Source organism: Microcebus murinus, chromosome 1 (assembly GCF_040939455.1).
Source record: "Microcebus murinus isolate Inina chromosome 1, M.murinus_Inina_mat1.0, whole genome shotgun sequence".
NCBI lineage: Eukaryota > Metazoa > Chordata > Mammalia > Primates > Cheirogaleidae > Microcebus > Microcebus murinus.
Genome location: NC_134104.1, coordinates 129,268,506 through 129,282,543, shown reverse-complemented (window position 1 = coordinate 129,282,543; position 14,038 = coordinate 129,268,506). Strand labels below are relative to the sequence as shown.

At 45.0% G+C, this 14,038-nt stretch overlaps 1 protein-coding gene, 1 non-coding gene and 1 pseudogene across 4 annotated transcripts in view; all 3 read right to left on the bottom strand.

The window, feature by feature from the left end:
- Positions 1-4,505, bottom strand: part of KAT2B (lysine acetyltransferase 2B) — a 100,661-nt gene extending 96,156 nt beyond the window's left edge. For 2 of the 3 annotated variants that reach the window (XM_020290022.2, XM_076005653.1), the window contains exon 1: positions 4,117-4,504. In XM_020290022.2, coding sequence (XP_020145611.2) covers positions 4,117-4,419 — 303 coding nt within the window. In that variant the 5' untranslated portion in view covers positions 4,420-4,504. Of the gene's footprint in view, positions 1-4,116 lie in introns of all 3 variants that reach the window. The other variant, XM_076005651.1, reaches the window with a different exon arrangement.
- A 7,938-nt stretch (positions 4,506-12,443) lies between these two features.
- Positions 12,444-13,127, bottom strand: LOC105881566 (small nuclear ribonucleoprotein F pseudogene; annotated as a pseudogene).
- On the bottom strand, positions 12,576-12,637 carry LOC142875408 (U7 small nuclear RNA). Its single transcript, XR_012922765.1, has one exon. It is a non-coding gene; the product is annotated as a U7 small nuclear RNA (small nuclear RNA).
- Positions 13,128-14,038: the final 911 nt, after the last annotated feature.

Genomic DNA, 14,038 nt, shown 5'->3' with positions numbered 1-14,038 from the left:
AATAGAAAGAAATTAATTGGCCAACTAAAAATATATAGAAAAAATTAGCCGGGCATGGTGGCGCATGCCTGTAGTCCCAGCTACTCCGGAGGCTGAGGCAGGAGAATTGCTTGAGCCCAGGAGATTGAGGTTGCTGTGAGCTAGGCTGACGCCACGGCACTCACTCTAGCCTGGGCAACAAAGTGAGACTCAGTCTCAAAAACAAAACAAAACGTTTACCATCAACATCTGCAGGATATCTAGAAATGTCCTACAACATGAAAAATCTCCTTTACCCAATTGTCAAGAAGTAATCAAATTAAAATTCCACAACTGCTACCCTAACAGCTAATCATTTCCTCCATTTTCTCTTCTCTAGTTCATTCACTCCATCAATAACCACATCATTTAGAATCTGTTCACAGATTCTAAACACATATCAAATCATCACACTTATTTACAATCACAATACAAGTACCAGGAAGAAAGAGTACAGAAAACTTTTGATTATTTCTAATGGGAAGCCTGGCCAATAAAGTAAAGGAAAGTCAAGGAATCTGAGATGTACAGGAAGAACTGGGACTCAATTTTAAAGTAAGGAGAGAAGAGTTTTCAGGCCCAGTAAACAGTATGTGCAAAGGCCCTGAGGTAGAAGGGAACCATGTACTCAAGGCCCTGAAAAAGAGTCACAGTAGCAGTGCCAGGCTAAGCAGGGTCTTATGAACACCCTTATGAACACCAATAAGAGAAACTAAAGGGTCCGAAGTAGGGGCATTATTACATGGTCAGATCTACATTCTTAATAATCACTCTGGCTGTGTCACACGTGAGCAAAATGACTCTGAAACAGCCTTTGCAGGATAGAGTTCAAAGAACTCTACCCTGGATCCTGTAAAACAAGTTTCTTTCTTTTTTTTTTTCCCTTCTCTCTGGGGTGTGGCACACCACCCTGGCTGTGAACTAGCTCCCTTCTTTATCAGTTTTGTTTGTGAAATGTAAAGGCCAGACGTTTTAAAAGGTCTGGGACCTGTTTTGCTTTCAATACTCCTCAGTAAACTACCTCATCTCTTTCTAGGTCTCACCTCTGTAATCTTTCCAACTTGCCATGGGGCCTGTGGCAAAAGGTAGAACAATCTGTCCTTTCCGGCTTGCCTATGTTAAGTACAGAGACAAGCTGAGAAAGAACCACAAAACATTCTCTCTAGCACCCCCTCATCCTCAATCAAGCCCAGTTAAAAATAAATAAATACATAAAAAGGCAAATCTGAGATAATATGGCTCCCCCAGTTAAGATTCCTGGAGTCCTCAGTACCCTCTTGGCTACACATACCCCACCCCCAACCCAGTGGCCCCTGCCAATGAAGATCTGGCCCTGGTTGGCTCCACTCCAGGCTTTCAGAACTGCTTTCAGTTTCTCAACTACAAGAAGCTTCACTCCACCCCACTCTACCCTGCAAAGAGTTCTCAGCAGCCAGTGACACGTCCTCCAGGATGCCATTCCCAACCTACCCATCATCCAGCCCATGAATTGCCCTGCCCTGAGCCCCCAGACCACCCCAAGAAAATAGTTTTTCAGAACTTCACTGTAATTCGATTCATTGCCCTTCTCCCTAGGCCCACCAACACACACACACACACACACACACACACACACACACACACACGCGCGCGCAAGATCAGTAACTTCTGAAGGACAGATTCTGTGTGTCATAAGCTCCGCACCTAGCACAATGCCTGGCACCCCATTGAGAACCCTCCAAATATTTACTGAATGAATGGGTAAATAAAAATTGACACTTTCATAGACTCCTAGCCATTTTTTTTTTTTAGACAGAGTTTCACTCTGTTGCCCTGACGTCAGCCTAGCTCACAGCAACCTCAAACTCCTGGGCTCAGGCAATCCTCCTGCCTCAGCCTCTCAAGTATTTGGGACTACAGGCATGTGCCACCATGCCCATCTAGTTTTTTATATATATATTTTTAGTTGTCCAGCTAATTTCTTTCCTTCTTTTGTTTTTGTTTTTAAGTAGAGAATAGGTCTTGCTCTTGCTCAGGCTGGTCTCAAACTCCTGAGCTCAAAAGATCCCCCTGCCTCGGCCTCCCAGAGTGCTAGGATTACAGGTGGGAACCACCATGCCCAGCCTCCTGGCCTTTAATAACAGAGGATTTCCCTTCCTAAAAGTTGGGTCTTGAACGTAAACAGAAAGCACTCAAGTCACAAACTTTAGAAGAGGTGCTACATCTCACTCATGAAAATTTGAAAGAATCAAAACTATCAATACAGAGTACATATGCTCATGATTTTAGAAAGAACCAAAACTTCACGAAAATGTTCAGATATTAAAGTGACAGCAGGCAGAAGGTACAAGAGGTGCTGCTGATGAGAATTCAATAAATAAACTTAAAAATAAAGCCAGGACAGAAACACTGAGTTGACACAGTTCCTACATGAGTCCACTCTGGCTGCAAAACACCAAGCCCACCAAGTAACCCAACTTGCTCTTGATTCTGTACACAGCTCCCCCTTCTGCCTACTACACTCAACATCCTGTTCTCACAAGTCTAATACCCCTTCATAATCAACTCCTGGGCTTTTTGCCTTTTTTTACAAGCACACCTCCCGCTTTATCTTGTTTGCATTCCTTCTGCAGAAGTAACAACCATATGGCATTATTATTTCACAGCTTCTCTTTTTTCCACTGAATTCAAAAAGGGTTAATAATATATTGTCCAGGTCTGAACTAGGGTCTTGCTTCTCGGAATGTGGTCTGTGGACTAGCACAGTATCACCTGGAAGTTTGTCAGAAATGCAGACTGCTGGCCCCACCTCAGACCTACTGATTCAGAAGCAGCATTTTCACAAGTTCTCCAGGTGATTCCAATGCACATTAAAGTTTGAGAAGCACTGGGCTAGACCCTACATTCAAGAAATATTTATTGAACCACTATAGGACACACAGGCGCTCAACTTGGGCATGAGGATATGCTGTAGTAAAAGAGCAAGCACAAGGCGTTCCACTTCAATTGAGAAGCTCCTGTGAATGCTAAAAACAGCATCACTGAGGGTCGATGTTCCAGCAGGACAAATAATCGTGACATCAAAATTCAGAAGTGTCCACTGCGGGAATCTGGAATCCGGGAAGTTGGCCCTGTTTGCGGCAGGCGGGAAGAATACACGGGAGGTGTGCGAGTGAGTCTCTTCCCCGCCTCAGCCACAGGCCGCAGGAGCCGACAAGGCCAAGTCCCCGCCCCCCTCAGCTGTCACCCTGTCAAAACAAAGCCGCTGCTGACAGTGCAGGGCCGGCCTGCCCCGCGGCCTCGGGCAATCCTCCCACCTCAGGAGCACGGCTCCCACATCTGGGTCTGCAGCTGGGGGACAGGGGGTGCCTAAAAAATTGGCACGGAGAAGGGATGGCAAGAAATGTGTGTCCTCAAACCGAGCAGCGGCGCCCGCCGCGCTAGGCTGTCACCTTGCCAAATCCTGTTTACACCCCGAGCAGCTGGGACAGCGTTTTAACTAAACAAGTAATAATACAATAATGACAGGGCTGTCACCGCGCGCCGCAGCGCCTCCGCCCCCAGCCGAGGGTGCCAGGCGCCGCAGGACCCCGGCCGCGGACCGTGCCCACCTTCGCAGCCCGCGGGCCGCTCCTCCCCTTCGCTTTCCCGCAGCGCCAGGAGTGCAGGAGCCTTCTCCGCCCCGAGTCCTCGCACCCAGCTCCTCCCAGCGCAGCACGGGAAGAGGCCGAGCGCAGAAGCGACGGCTCGCACCCACCCAAAGATGTTTCCCTTGCCCGGGGTCGCCCGCCGCACCCAGAGCACAGCTCCGCTCCCTCCCGGCAAAGTGCCTGCGGCGAGCTCCTACAGAGCTACAAAGCCCCAGAGCAGCCCCGGGGCGCGGATGCCGAGGCTATTCCTCTCCAGGCGGAGGCAGGAAGGTCTCAGTCTCGGCGATCTCCCTACTTAAAACCCAGCAGGACTCCTACCCAAAAAGAAGCTAATTGGGCGCGGGCGACGAGAGCACTTCCGCGGTGCAGCGAGCGGCCCCGGGCGGGCGGCGGGGGAGGGGGAGGGGGCGGGGGTCCCGCGGGCCGAGCCCCCAGCACCCATCCGCGCGCCGGGGCGGCGAGCCGGTACCTTGCAGGCGGAGTACACTCCGAGTTTCTCCAGTTTCTTGGCCCGCGGGGCGGAGCGCAGTTGCGCCTTCTTCACGGCGATCCGGGCCGAGCCACCGCCTCCTGGTCCCTCGGCCGTGCCCGCCGCAGCCACCGCCGTCGCCGGACCGCAGGCGCCCGAGCCCCCGGCAGCGGCGGCGCAGGGGGAGCCCTGCGGGGGCGCGGGCGGCAGCGCGGGAGGCTGCGGGGGAAGCGCCCCGGGCCCGGCCCCTGCCCCGGCCCCCGCCCCGCAGCCGCCCGGCCCGGCCCCGCCAGCCTCGGACATGCCGCCCCGGAGCACGGCAGGAGGCGCCGAGTGTCAGGCGCCGCCGCCGCCGCCAGGGTCTCCCTCTCGGGCTCTCGTCGTCGGAGAGCGAGACCCTCCCCCCACGCCCTCCCGCCCCCTTCGCCCACCCCCCTCCCCGCCCCCGCCCTCCCCCGCGCGCCGCTCGCCCGGCTCGCCCTGGCCGCGGCCCGCGCGCAGAAGGTGGCGGCGGCGGCGGCAGCTGCTCCCCCAGGAGGGAGGGGACTAGCGGCTCCGCGGCCGCCGCCGCCGCTGCACACGCCCTCCCCGGGCTCTCCTGCCCCGGACTCTGCCCCGCGCCCCGGCCGCGGACATGATCCCCGCGGCTGCGGGCTAGGGGTGTGCGCGGGCGGGCGCCAGCCTCTCGCTGCGCGCCGGGGCGGGAGGCCCCTCGCGGCCTCTTTTCCGCTGCCCGCGGGGTTCGCACCCCCCACCCCGGTGCCTCGACTCCTAGCGCTCGCCCGCCAGGGGGCGAGGCCCGTCTCCGAGGGTGGGGGAGGGTGGGGGAGGGGGCCGGAGCCCAGGCACCTGCTGGCCGCCTCCCCCGTCCGCGGCCCCCATCGGACCCCCGCGCTCCCAAGCCCGGGCCGGGTGGGGGGCGCGCACCCGGGTCATCTGTCCTTTCGCTCTCTTCCACCCTCTCTCCGGAGCGGAGATAACTTCCTCCACCCTAGCGGGAGCCAGAGGAAAAAAAATATTTTTGAAAAGTACCCGTCCATGCTAATCTTTTTCTTTGTTGCTAATTCACCAAAATAAAGGCGTGATGTTTTCCATTTCTCTTTTTAAATACTTTCTGTCAAACTTCTGTGTGTGTGTGTGTGTGTGTGTGTGTGTGTGTGTGTGTGTGTGGTTAATAGCGCTTTCTTCCTACAGCTTTTTCTGGACCAAATCTGCCACAGGAGGAAAAAATTATCAATATGTTCTGTTATTTGTGTTTGCAAGTGCTGGTTAGTAAAAAGAATGATTGTCTAAAAGCATTGTCAAAATAAAAACTATGCGCAGCGGGAAAAGTTTGAATACAAAAAAAAAAGTTTGCTAACAGGGTTCAGCTCTAGGTGGTGGAATTATAATCTGTGGCTAAGACTCTCAGGGATCGTTTCTATAGTTTGTTACTAGAGAAGTTTCTCTGAACAAAGAAAAAAAATATAACCTATTGCTATGTTCTTTTCTATAATGTTGCATAGTTTTCTAAATTGATACTATCAGTATGCATATTAACCGGGAAAAAATAATTTTAAGCAGCATTCAAAAGAGTATGTGTTGATTTTGGCCTCAAACTTGAAAAAAAAAAAAAAAACCAGTACACTCAGTGTTTTCAACTATTGTTGAAACTGTTGTTTTCACTGTTGTTGATGACAATGAGGGTGGTGTTTAGCATTGTGGAATGCTCACATTTCAGTTTTGTATTAGAAAGTTGTACACCACTGCTTGGCCTTTCTAACGCAGGTTTTAAAAGCCCAGTGTTTTCTCTCAGGCCCCTTTGCAAGTTGCCCTACTTTAATAGAGCAAGTGTTGTCGTATGTAATATGGGTCATAATGTGCCTATTATCAGATTGGTTGCACGCTTTGTAGCTCCCTCTAGCCAGACGCCTTAACAGATGTGCTTTTCCCTGGAAACATTCTCCTTCCTATCCCATTTTTTGCGGTAAATTGTCTCTGTCCTTTTTCCAGATTATCTATGGTCTTTTGATTTTTAATTCGGAGTGATATGTAAAAATGGGGAGTGAAGGAGGTTATAGATCTAAAAAGGGATATTAGACAGGGAAAAAGGAAATACCCTCTCCCAGCTTGAGTCCAGTCTGAGGGCCTGAAGTGGTAGACTATTACTAGGTTCCATCAGGACAGTTAACTTCACCGTTTCCTTTCTTAGCTTGATGTACTTTGCTTTGCCACAGCTACTCTTTCCTGGCTCTGTGGAGGTGTTTTGCAGACTTTCTGCCATTTTTGTCAAACCAGGATGAGGGTCTATTTTTTTTTTTCTTTTACAACAAAGCAATGGTTATGAAAGGACCAGAGTCTTAAAGTCTGTGATTCCCTTATGAAACTCTGACATGATTTAACAGATATTAATAGAGGTTTGGGTTCCATCCTCTAGCCATTTATCAAACTGATAAAATGGTCCATTTGAGATTCATGCATTCCACTGGATATGAATGTTACCTCAAAAATTAAAAAAAAAAAGAATCATAAGCATTGAGCTCTAGATAATAGTGCTCATGCTGAAAGTTTAGGGGTACTTTGTCTTGCTGTCTCAAGGTGCACTGCGTGCTTTGAAATGCATCAAAAAATACAATGATGGATGCATCCATGCATGAATAAAGGGAGGATGAACAGAGATGTGATAAAGCAAATAGGGCACAATATAATGGTAGAATCTAGGTAATGGGTTCACTGTAGAGTTCTTTCAACTTTTCTGTATGTTTGAAATTTTTCACAATAAAATGTTGAAGGGGACCCGGATTTAATATTAACTCACCCATCACCTCCCCCTCCCAAGCCACTGTCAGAATTCAGGAGGCAGGCTATTTCCAGGATGTTCTGAAGCAGAAGTAGCCAATCTCATTTCAACTCACCCTGAAAACCATTACTGTCTGAATGGTGAATGGTTCATGACATCAACTGAACATTATTTTTCATTATTTTCCTGCTCGGAGCACCCAGATGACATACTGCCTTAGGGTGAAGGCCCAGAGTTTCAAGGCCAATTCAAAGTGCAGTGCATTAGGAGCACCAGGCAGAGAAATTTCAAGGGAGAAGGATTCAGGAGGCTTGTTGCCTCTTCATAATCGGGCTGTTGTGAGCATTTAGTAAGCCCTTTCTGTGCACAGAGTGCCTTAAGAAGTGAGTGCCAAAAAAATAAAAGCAATATTTTCATTTACAATGTATTTACCACTTACTGAAGTAAAGAAGGCACATTCAGAAAACAGCAAGGGAGAGTAGGCATGGTAGGGGCAGGTTGACCAGTGGAGATTACTTGTGATATATTCATACTATTGAATATTATACAGCTGTTGCAAAGAATGTCCTTTATATACATATAATAATATAGATAGATCTCCAAGAAACACTTTTGAATAACCCCCAGTGCAGTATAATACCATTTATGTTAAAAACAAACTCACAAAAAGAAAAAATTCAATCTTTTCTCCACAATAGAGTGTCAAGACTGTAAATGCAAACCTGACCCCACAATTCCCTACTTGAAACTCTCTAATGCCTTCTCATAACCTTCAAAATACAATCTCAGCTCCACAACATGAGATCACATAACATGAAGTTGGCAAGGCCCACCTCTTCCCATCCTTCTCCCTGGTGTGCAGCAGCCTTCAGTCAAATGCAGGAAGCTCTTTCCTACCTCAGGGCCTTTGCACGTGCTGAGTTGTGTGGATACGCTTCCCAAAACAGCATAGCTGGCCCCATCATTCAGCATCTCTTGCTCAGACACATCTTCCCATCCAAGAAAGGCAAGTTTTGTGACTATCTCTTGTTACTTCATCTAGCTGTTTTATTCCATATTCCTTCCTACCAGGCCCATACAACTTCTGTAATGCACCAAGAACACTGAACCCCCAGATGGATTGAAATCATCCCTACAGAAGGCACAGATTCCAAGGATATAGACCAAGTAGTCCCAGCATAGGTTTGGTCCAGTCCCCGGCCCATGACTGACATCCTGCCTGGCACAACCACCTGCTTTTAGAGATAGAGGCTGGACATGTGTGCAAAATAGAGAGATGGGAGGTCTGTGCCTAAGTGGAGCTCCTTGAGCCAACTTCTCTCTGAAGAAAGTAGCTATGATTACTACACATTTACTTAACCTATAAAATAAAACCTATCCTTCTAATGAAAAATATGAATCCTAGGGTAGGAGACATAAAAATCTCCTTCCCTAGTGTTTTTTGTTTGTTTGCTTGTTTGTTTTGGTTTGGTTTTTATTATGAGACAGAGTCTCACTCTGTTGCCCGAGTTAGAGTGTCATGGCGTCAGCCTAGCTCATGGCAACCTCACACTCCTGGGCTCAAGCAATCCTTCTGCCTCAAGCTCCCGAGTAGCTGGGACTACAGGCATGCACCACCGTGCCCGGCTAATTTTTTTTATATAATTTTAGTTGTCTAGCTAATTTCTTTCTATTTTTAGTAGAAACAGAGTCTCGCTCTTGCTCAGGCTGATCTAGAACTCCTGAGCTCAGTCTTCCTGCCTCGGCCTCCCAGAGTGCTAGGATTACAGGCGTGAGCCACCAATGCCCACTCCACTGTGAATCTTAGCCATATCTTCAAATGCCATTATTACTGTTTTATTTATTTTTGTTTTTAGTTGCTCTTAACAATCTTCTATATTTAATATGAATAGGCCTAAGTATATTTGACTAAGCATTGCCCTTGTGAAGAGAAAGGGTTTTTTCCCCCATTGCTTTCTGTTTTAAATACTAACATATATACTGGTTTTACCAGCTTGCCTATCATTTACAATAAAAGCACAATGTAAGTAAAAGAAATGAAACCTGCTATCTTCTGAATTCAGGCTAGATAGCTTACTGCTTTTCTAAAGCAGTACATGAGTATCTATTGCTTTAAGCAACTTGAAAATTATATAAGGAAATCAAATTTCCAAAGAACCAAACTTTCATATGACCTAGATTTGCGGGAATGATCTGAATATCATGAATTTTATTCCTGTTAGTGCCAGATAATTGTTTAAAATAAACCTAAGAGGGATTCTAATTCCCTTAATGTGTAAAAATGTTCATATATATAATTTCACAAATTAGGAAACAAAATATTTCTCAGCACAGGTTCTAGTTTAGTGTTCCCTTAAAAGGGAAAATCAGCTTTAATTCCTTAATCTTCATTCCTGATTGGTTTTAGCACATTGCTAATGACCTTTTAAGTCTAAAAATCAGAGTTTAAACAGTATGTTCCAATTTATAAACTAGATACTATATATCAGTGACCATGTGGGGTAAGAAAAACAAAGAAAAAACATGGAAAGTGTTCAGTATAGTAATATGATATCCTTTCCAAACCACAACAATTTTATATTGTTATAAAATATTTCAAACATATAGAAAAATAAAGTGAGTGATACAATATCTGTATATTCACCAACCAGATTTTTTAATAATTTAATTTCCCAGATAGATATGTAATTAAAGAACCGCTCCTTCATATCTCTATCTCATTTCCCAAGCACCTGCCCACCCCAACAGTAAATATGTATGGAAGTGTATCCATTTTGTTTATGGTTTTTCTTTGTTTTGTTTTGTTTTTTTCTGACAAGATCTCACTCTTGCCCTGGCTCAAGGGCAGTGGTTCATACTTCACTACAGCCTCAAACTCCCGGGCTCAGGTGATCCTTTTTGCCACAGCCTCCCAAGCAGTTGAGACTACAGGCAAGCGCCATTGAGCCTGGCTAATTTTTCTCTCTCTCTTTCTTTCTTTCTTTCTTTCTTTCTTTCTTTCTTTCTTTCTTTCTTTCTTTCTTTCTTTCTTTCTTTCTTTCTTTCTTTCTTTCTTTCTTTCTTTCTTTCTTTCGAGACAGGGTCTTTCTATATTGCTCAGGCTGGTCTCAAAATACTGGCCTCAAGCCATCCTCCTGCATCAGCCTCCCAAAGTGCTAGGATTACAGGCATGAGCCCCTGCACCTGGCCTGTTCATGTTTTTTAATGTTTACAAAATAAATCCATGGAGAAGGGTTTGGTCAACTTTTACTATAAAAGGCCAAATGAAGACATTTGAGGCTTTGTGGGCATAGTTTCTGTCACAACTATTCAACTCTGCCAAGGTATCATATTCTGGGAAAGAAAATGTGTTTATCTTACATAGTTGAAAATCAAGGAAGATATTAACATGTTATAACTACTCATCAAACACTCTCATCTTTCCTATTATTGTCTAAAATTTTTCATTTTTTTTTTATAACACAAACCAACTTCTGGTTTGGTTTCACTGCAGTATATAAGTTTGCTAGGGCCGCCATAAGAAAGTACCACAGATTGGGTGGCTTAAACATAGAAATTTATTTCCTCCCAGTTTTGGACACTAGAAGTCCAAGATTGAGGTGTCAGCAAGGTTGATTTTTTCTGAGGCTTCCCTCTTCCACTTGTAAATTGTGGTCTTCCTCCCGGGTCTTCACATAATCTTCTCTCTGGGTGTGTCTGTGTTTTGAACTCCTCTTGTTCGAAGGACATTAGTTATATTGGATTAGGGCCCACCCTAATGATGACCTCATTTAACCTTAATTACTTCTTTTTTTTTTTTTTTTTTTTTGAGACAGAGTCTCACTTTGTTGCCCAGGCTAGAGTGAGTGCCATGGCGTCAGCGTAGCTCACAGCAACCTCAAACTCCTGGGCTCGAGCAATCCTGCTGCCTCAGACTCCCGAGTAGCTGGGACTACAGGCATGCGCCACCATGCCCGGCTAATTTTTTACATATATATCAGTTGGCCAATTAATTTCTTTCTATTTATAGTAGAGACGGGGTCTCGCTCTTGCTCAGGCTGGTTTTGAACTCCTGACCTTGAGCAATCCGCCCGCCTCGGCCTCCCAGGAGCTAGGATTACAGGCGTGAGCCACCGCGCCCGGCCACCTTAATTACTTCTTTATTTTATTTATTTATTATTTTTTGAGACAGAGTCTCACTCTGTGCCTTGGCTAGAGTGCCGTGGCATCAGCCTAGCTCACAGCAACCTCAGACTCCTGAGCTCGAGCAATCCTCCTGCCTCAGCCTCCCGAGTAGCTGGGACTACAGGCATGCGCCACCATGCCCGGCTAATTTTTTTTCTAAATATTTTTAGTTGGCCAATTAACTTCTTTCTGTTTTTGGTAGAGACGGGGGTCTCACTCTCGCTCAGGCTGGTCTCGAACTCCTGAGCTCAAGCAATCCTCCCGCCTCAGCCTCCCAGAATGCTAGGATTACAGGCATGAGCCACTGTACTGCCCAGCCAAGTCAATGAATTTTTATATATGCATACACTTGGTTACTTGCCACCCAGATCAATTTATAGAACATTTTCAATACCCAAGAAGGGTTCCTTTGCCCCTTTCTAGTCAATACTCTAAGGCAATCACTATTCCGGCTTTATCATTATAGATTAGTCTTGCCTACTCTTGAACTTCATATAAATATGATCACACAACATGGACACTTTTGTTGTTGGGCTCCTTTTTGCAGGTCATATTTTATGACATCCATCAAGTTGTTCCATGTAGCCATATGTCTTTTTTAAGTTGCCATGTAGTATTCTACTGTATGTATCTCTACCACAATTTATTTATTTATTTATTTATTGAGTCAGAGTCTTACTCTGTTGCCCTGGCTGGAATGTCATGGCATCAGCCTAGCTCACAGCAACCTCAAACTGCTGGGCTCAAGAGATTCTCCTGCCTCAGTCTCCCAAGTAGCTGGGACTACAGGCATGCACAACCATGCCTAGCTAATACATATATATATATATATATATATATATATATATTTTTTTTTTTTTTTTTAGTTGTCCAGCTAATTTCTTTCTATTTTTTAGTAGAGATGGGATCTCACTCTTGCTCAGGCTGGTCTGGAACTCCTGAGCTCAAAGGATCTTCCTGCCCCGGCCTCCCAGAGTGCTAGGATTACAGGTGTGAGCCACCACACCCGGGCTCTACCACAATTTATTTACCCATTTTCTTGTTGATAGAGATTTCCAGTTTTTTGCTATTATGAGTAATATTGCTATGGATTTTCTTAAATGACTTTTAGTGGTCAAATGCCCTCATTCCTCCAGTGTACACGCATAGGGGTAGGTTGTTGAAACATAGGGAATGTGTACAGAGAGCTGTAATAGATTCTGCTGGTTTTCCAAAGTGATCGTACCCATTTAACCCCTATCCCCGGTATATGAAAATGACAGTGCTGCAAACCTTCATCAAATTTTGGTATTATAGTCTCTTTAATTTTGTCCTTTTTTGGTTATTACATTGTAATATCTCTTAATGGTTTTACCTAAGGTATAATAACATTGAGCATGTTTTCATTTGCTTATTGGCGTTTTATCCTCTTTTGTGAAGTAAATGACTGTTCAAATCATTTGCATTATCAGTCTTTTTCTTATTGACTTGTGGTAGATTTTTTTTTTTTTTTTTTTTTTTTTTTGCTTGGGAGGGAGTGTGTCTTCCAGTGAGGACTGGAAAACCTAATGGACAAATTGTAAAAGAGGTGTAACACTGAGATTTTAAATTTATATTTTGGATTCGAGTCCCTCAATGGATATATGTATTGCAAATATCTTCTCTTAGTCTTTAGCTTACTTAATAGTGTCCTTTAATGAACAGGAGCCCTTACTTTTATCAAAGTCTGACTTATCAATATAGTATTTTCTGTTATGTTTAGCGCTTGTATCTTTGTTTGCAAAATAAGCAAATCTTTATTATCTAGAAACATTTATTTTTTAAAAACCCCACACAGATGCTATTCTCTCACTTCCCCATCTTCCTCTTTTTCAACACCTCTGATATAAAGGACATAATTACACCTTATTAAAACTTCACCCAGATGTCCAGACAATGCCTCATCTATGTATTTTTCTGTATCTGCAAGCCGCATGTTCATGTAGCTATCTACAGATACCAAGTATCCTTTGTACTCCATTCACCACTTAAGTTTCACCATTTCTGTTAATCCGTTAAGGAATGGTTTGGGATTGAGAGGTAAACTCATTGTAACTATAGGCAAATGCTACCGGCCACTCCCCACCAACAAAGCTGCCTCCGGTCTCTGCTGACCATAGCAGCTCCCTTTGGTCTTGAACGCCTGGGCTTCAAGAGAAAATCGCATTTGTGTCTTATTTAAAAACTCTTTGCTTAAACCCTGGTTGTGAAGCTATTCTTCTGTGTGTTTTTGAGTTTTATTGTTCTTATCTTTCACATTTAGATCCTTGTTGCATCTCATTCTATTTCTGAATATAGTGTGAGGCAACAGTATTTGTATTTCCCTTTTTTAAAAAAATTAATTTATTTTTATCTTAGCGTATTATGGGGGTACAAGTGTTAAGATTACATATATTGCCCATGCCCCCCTCCCCCCTCGAGTAAGAGCTTCAAGTGTGTCCATCCCCCAAACGTTGCACATATTACTCGTTTGGTTGTATATACCCATTCCCTCCTCCTCCCTCCCACCCTTGTATTTCACTTTTTAACTATCATTGTTAAATGTTTGGAGCAGAGGGAGTGCCTTTAATGGCATGACTTTATAGCTCAATCTTTACTGTTAGCTCACTGTAGTGCTTTTTAAGAATCGTCTTGTATCTCATTAATGACTATTTGTTCTTTAATTAGTTTTTAAAGCAGCATCACTCTAAAGCTCAGGAAAGAGGAGCCCCTGCTCTGAGACCCACAGTTTAGAGAGTTCCTCGTGTCATAAACACTCAAAAAAGGGTGTGTGTCGGGAGGTGGGGGGTGGGGTGTCTCTGTCACATGGTATCACTTCTAGACAGGGAAACCCTGTAAACCTAGACATTCACCCTTCTGACTAACAGTCTTCAACCCCCAGTGAGACACTCTTCCTCACATCTCTTGCCCTAGATCCTCAAAACAAAAGGCACCTTCATCAGAACGCTGAGAAGTTTTTTG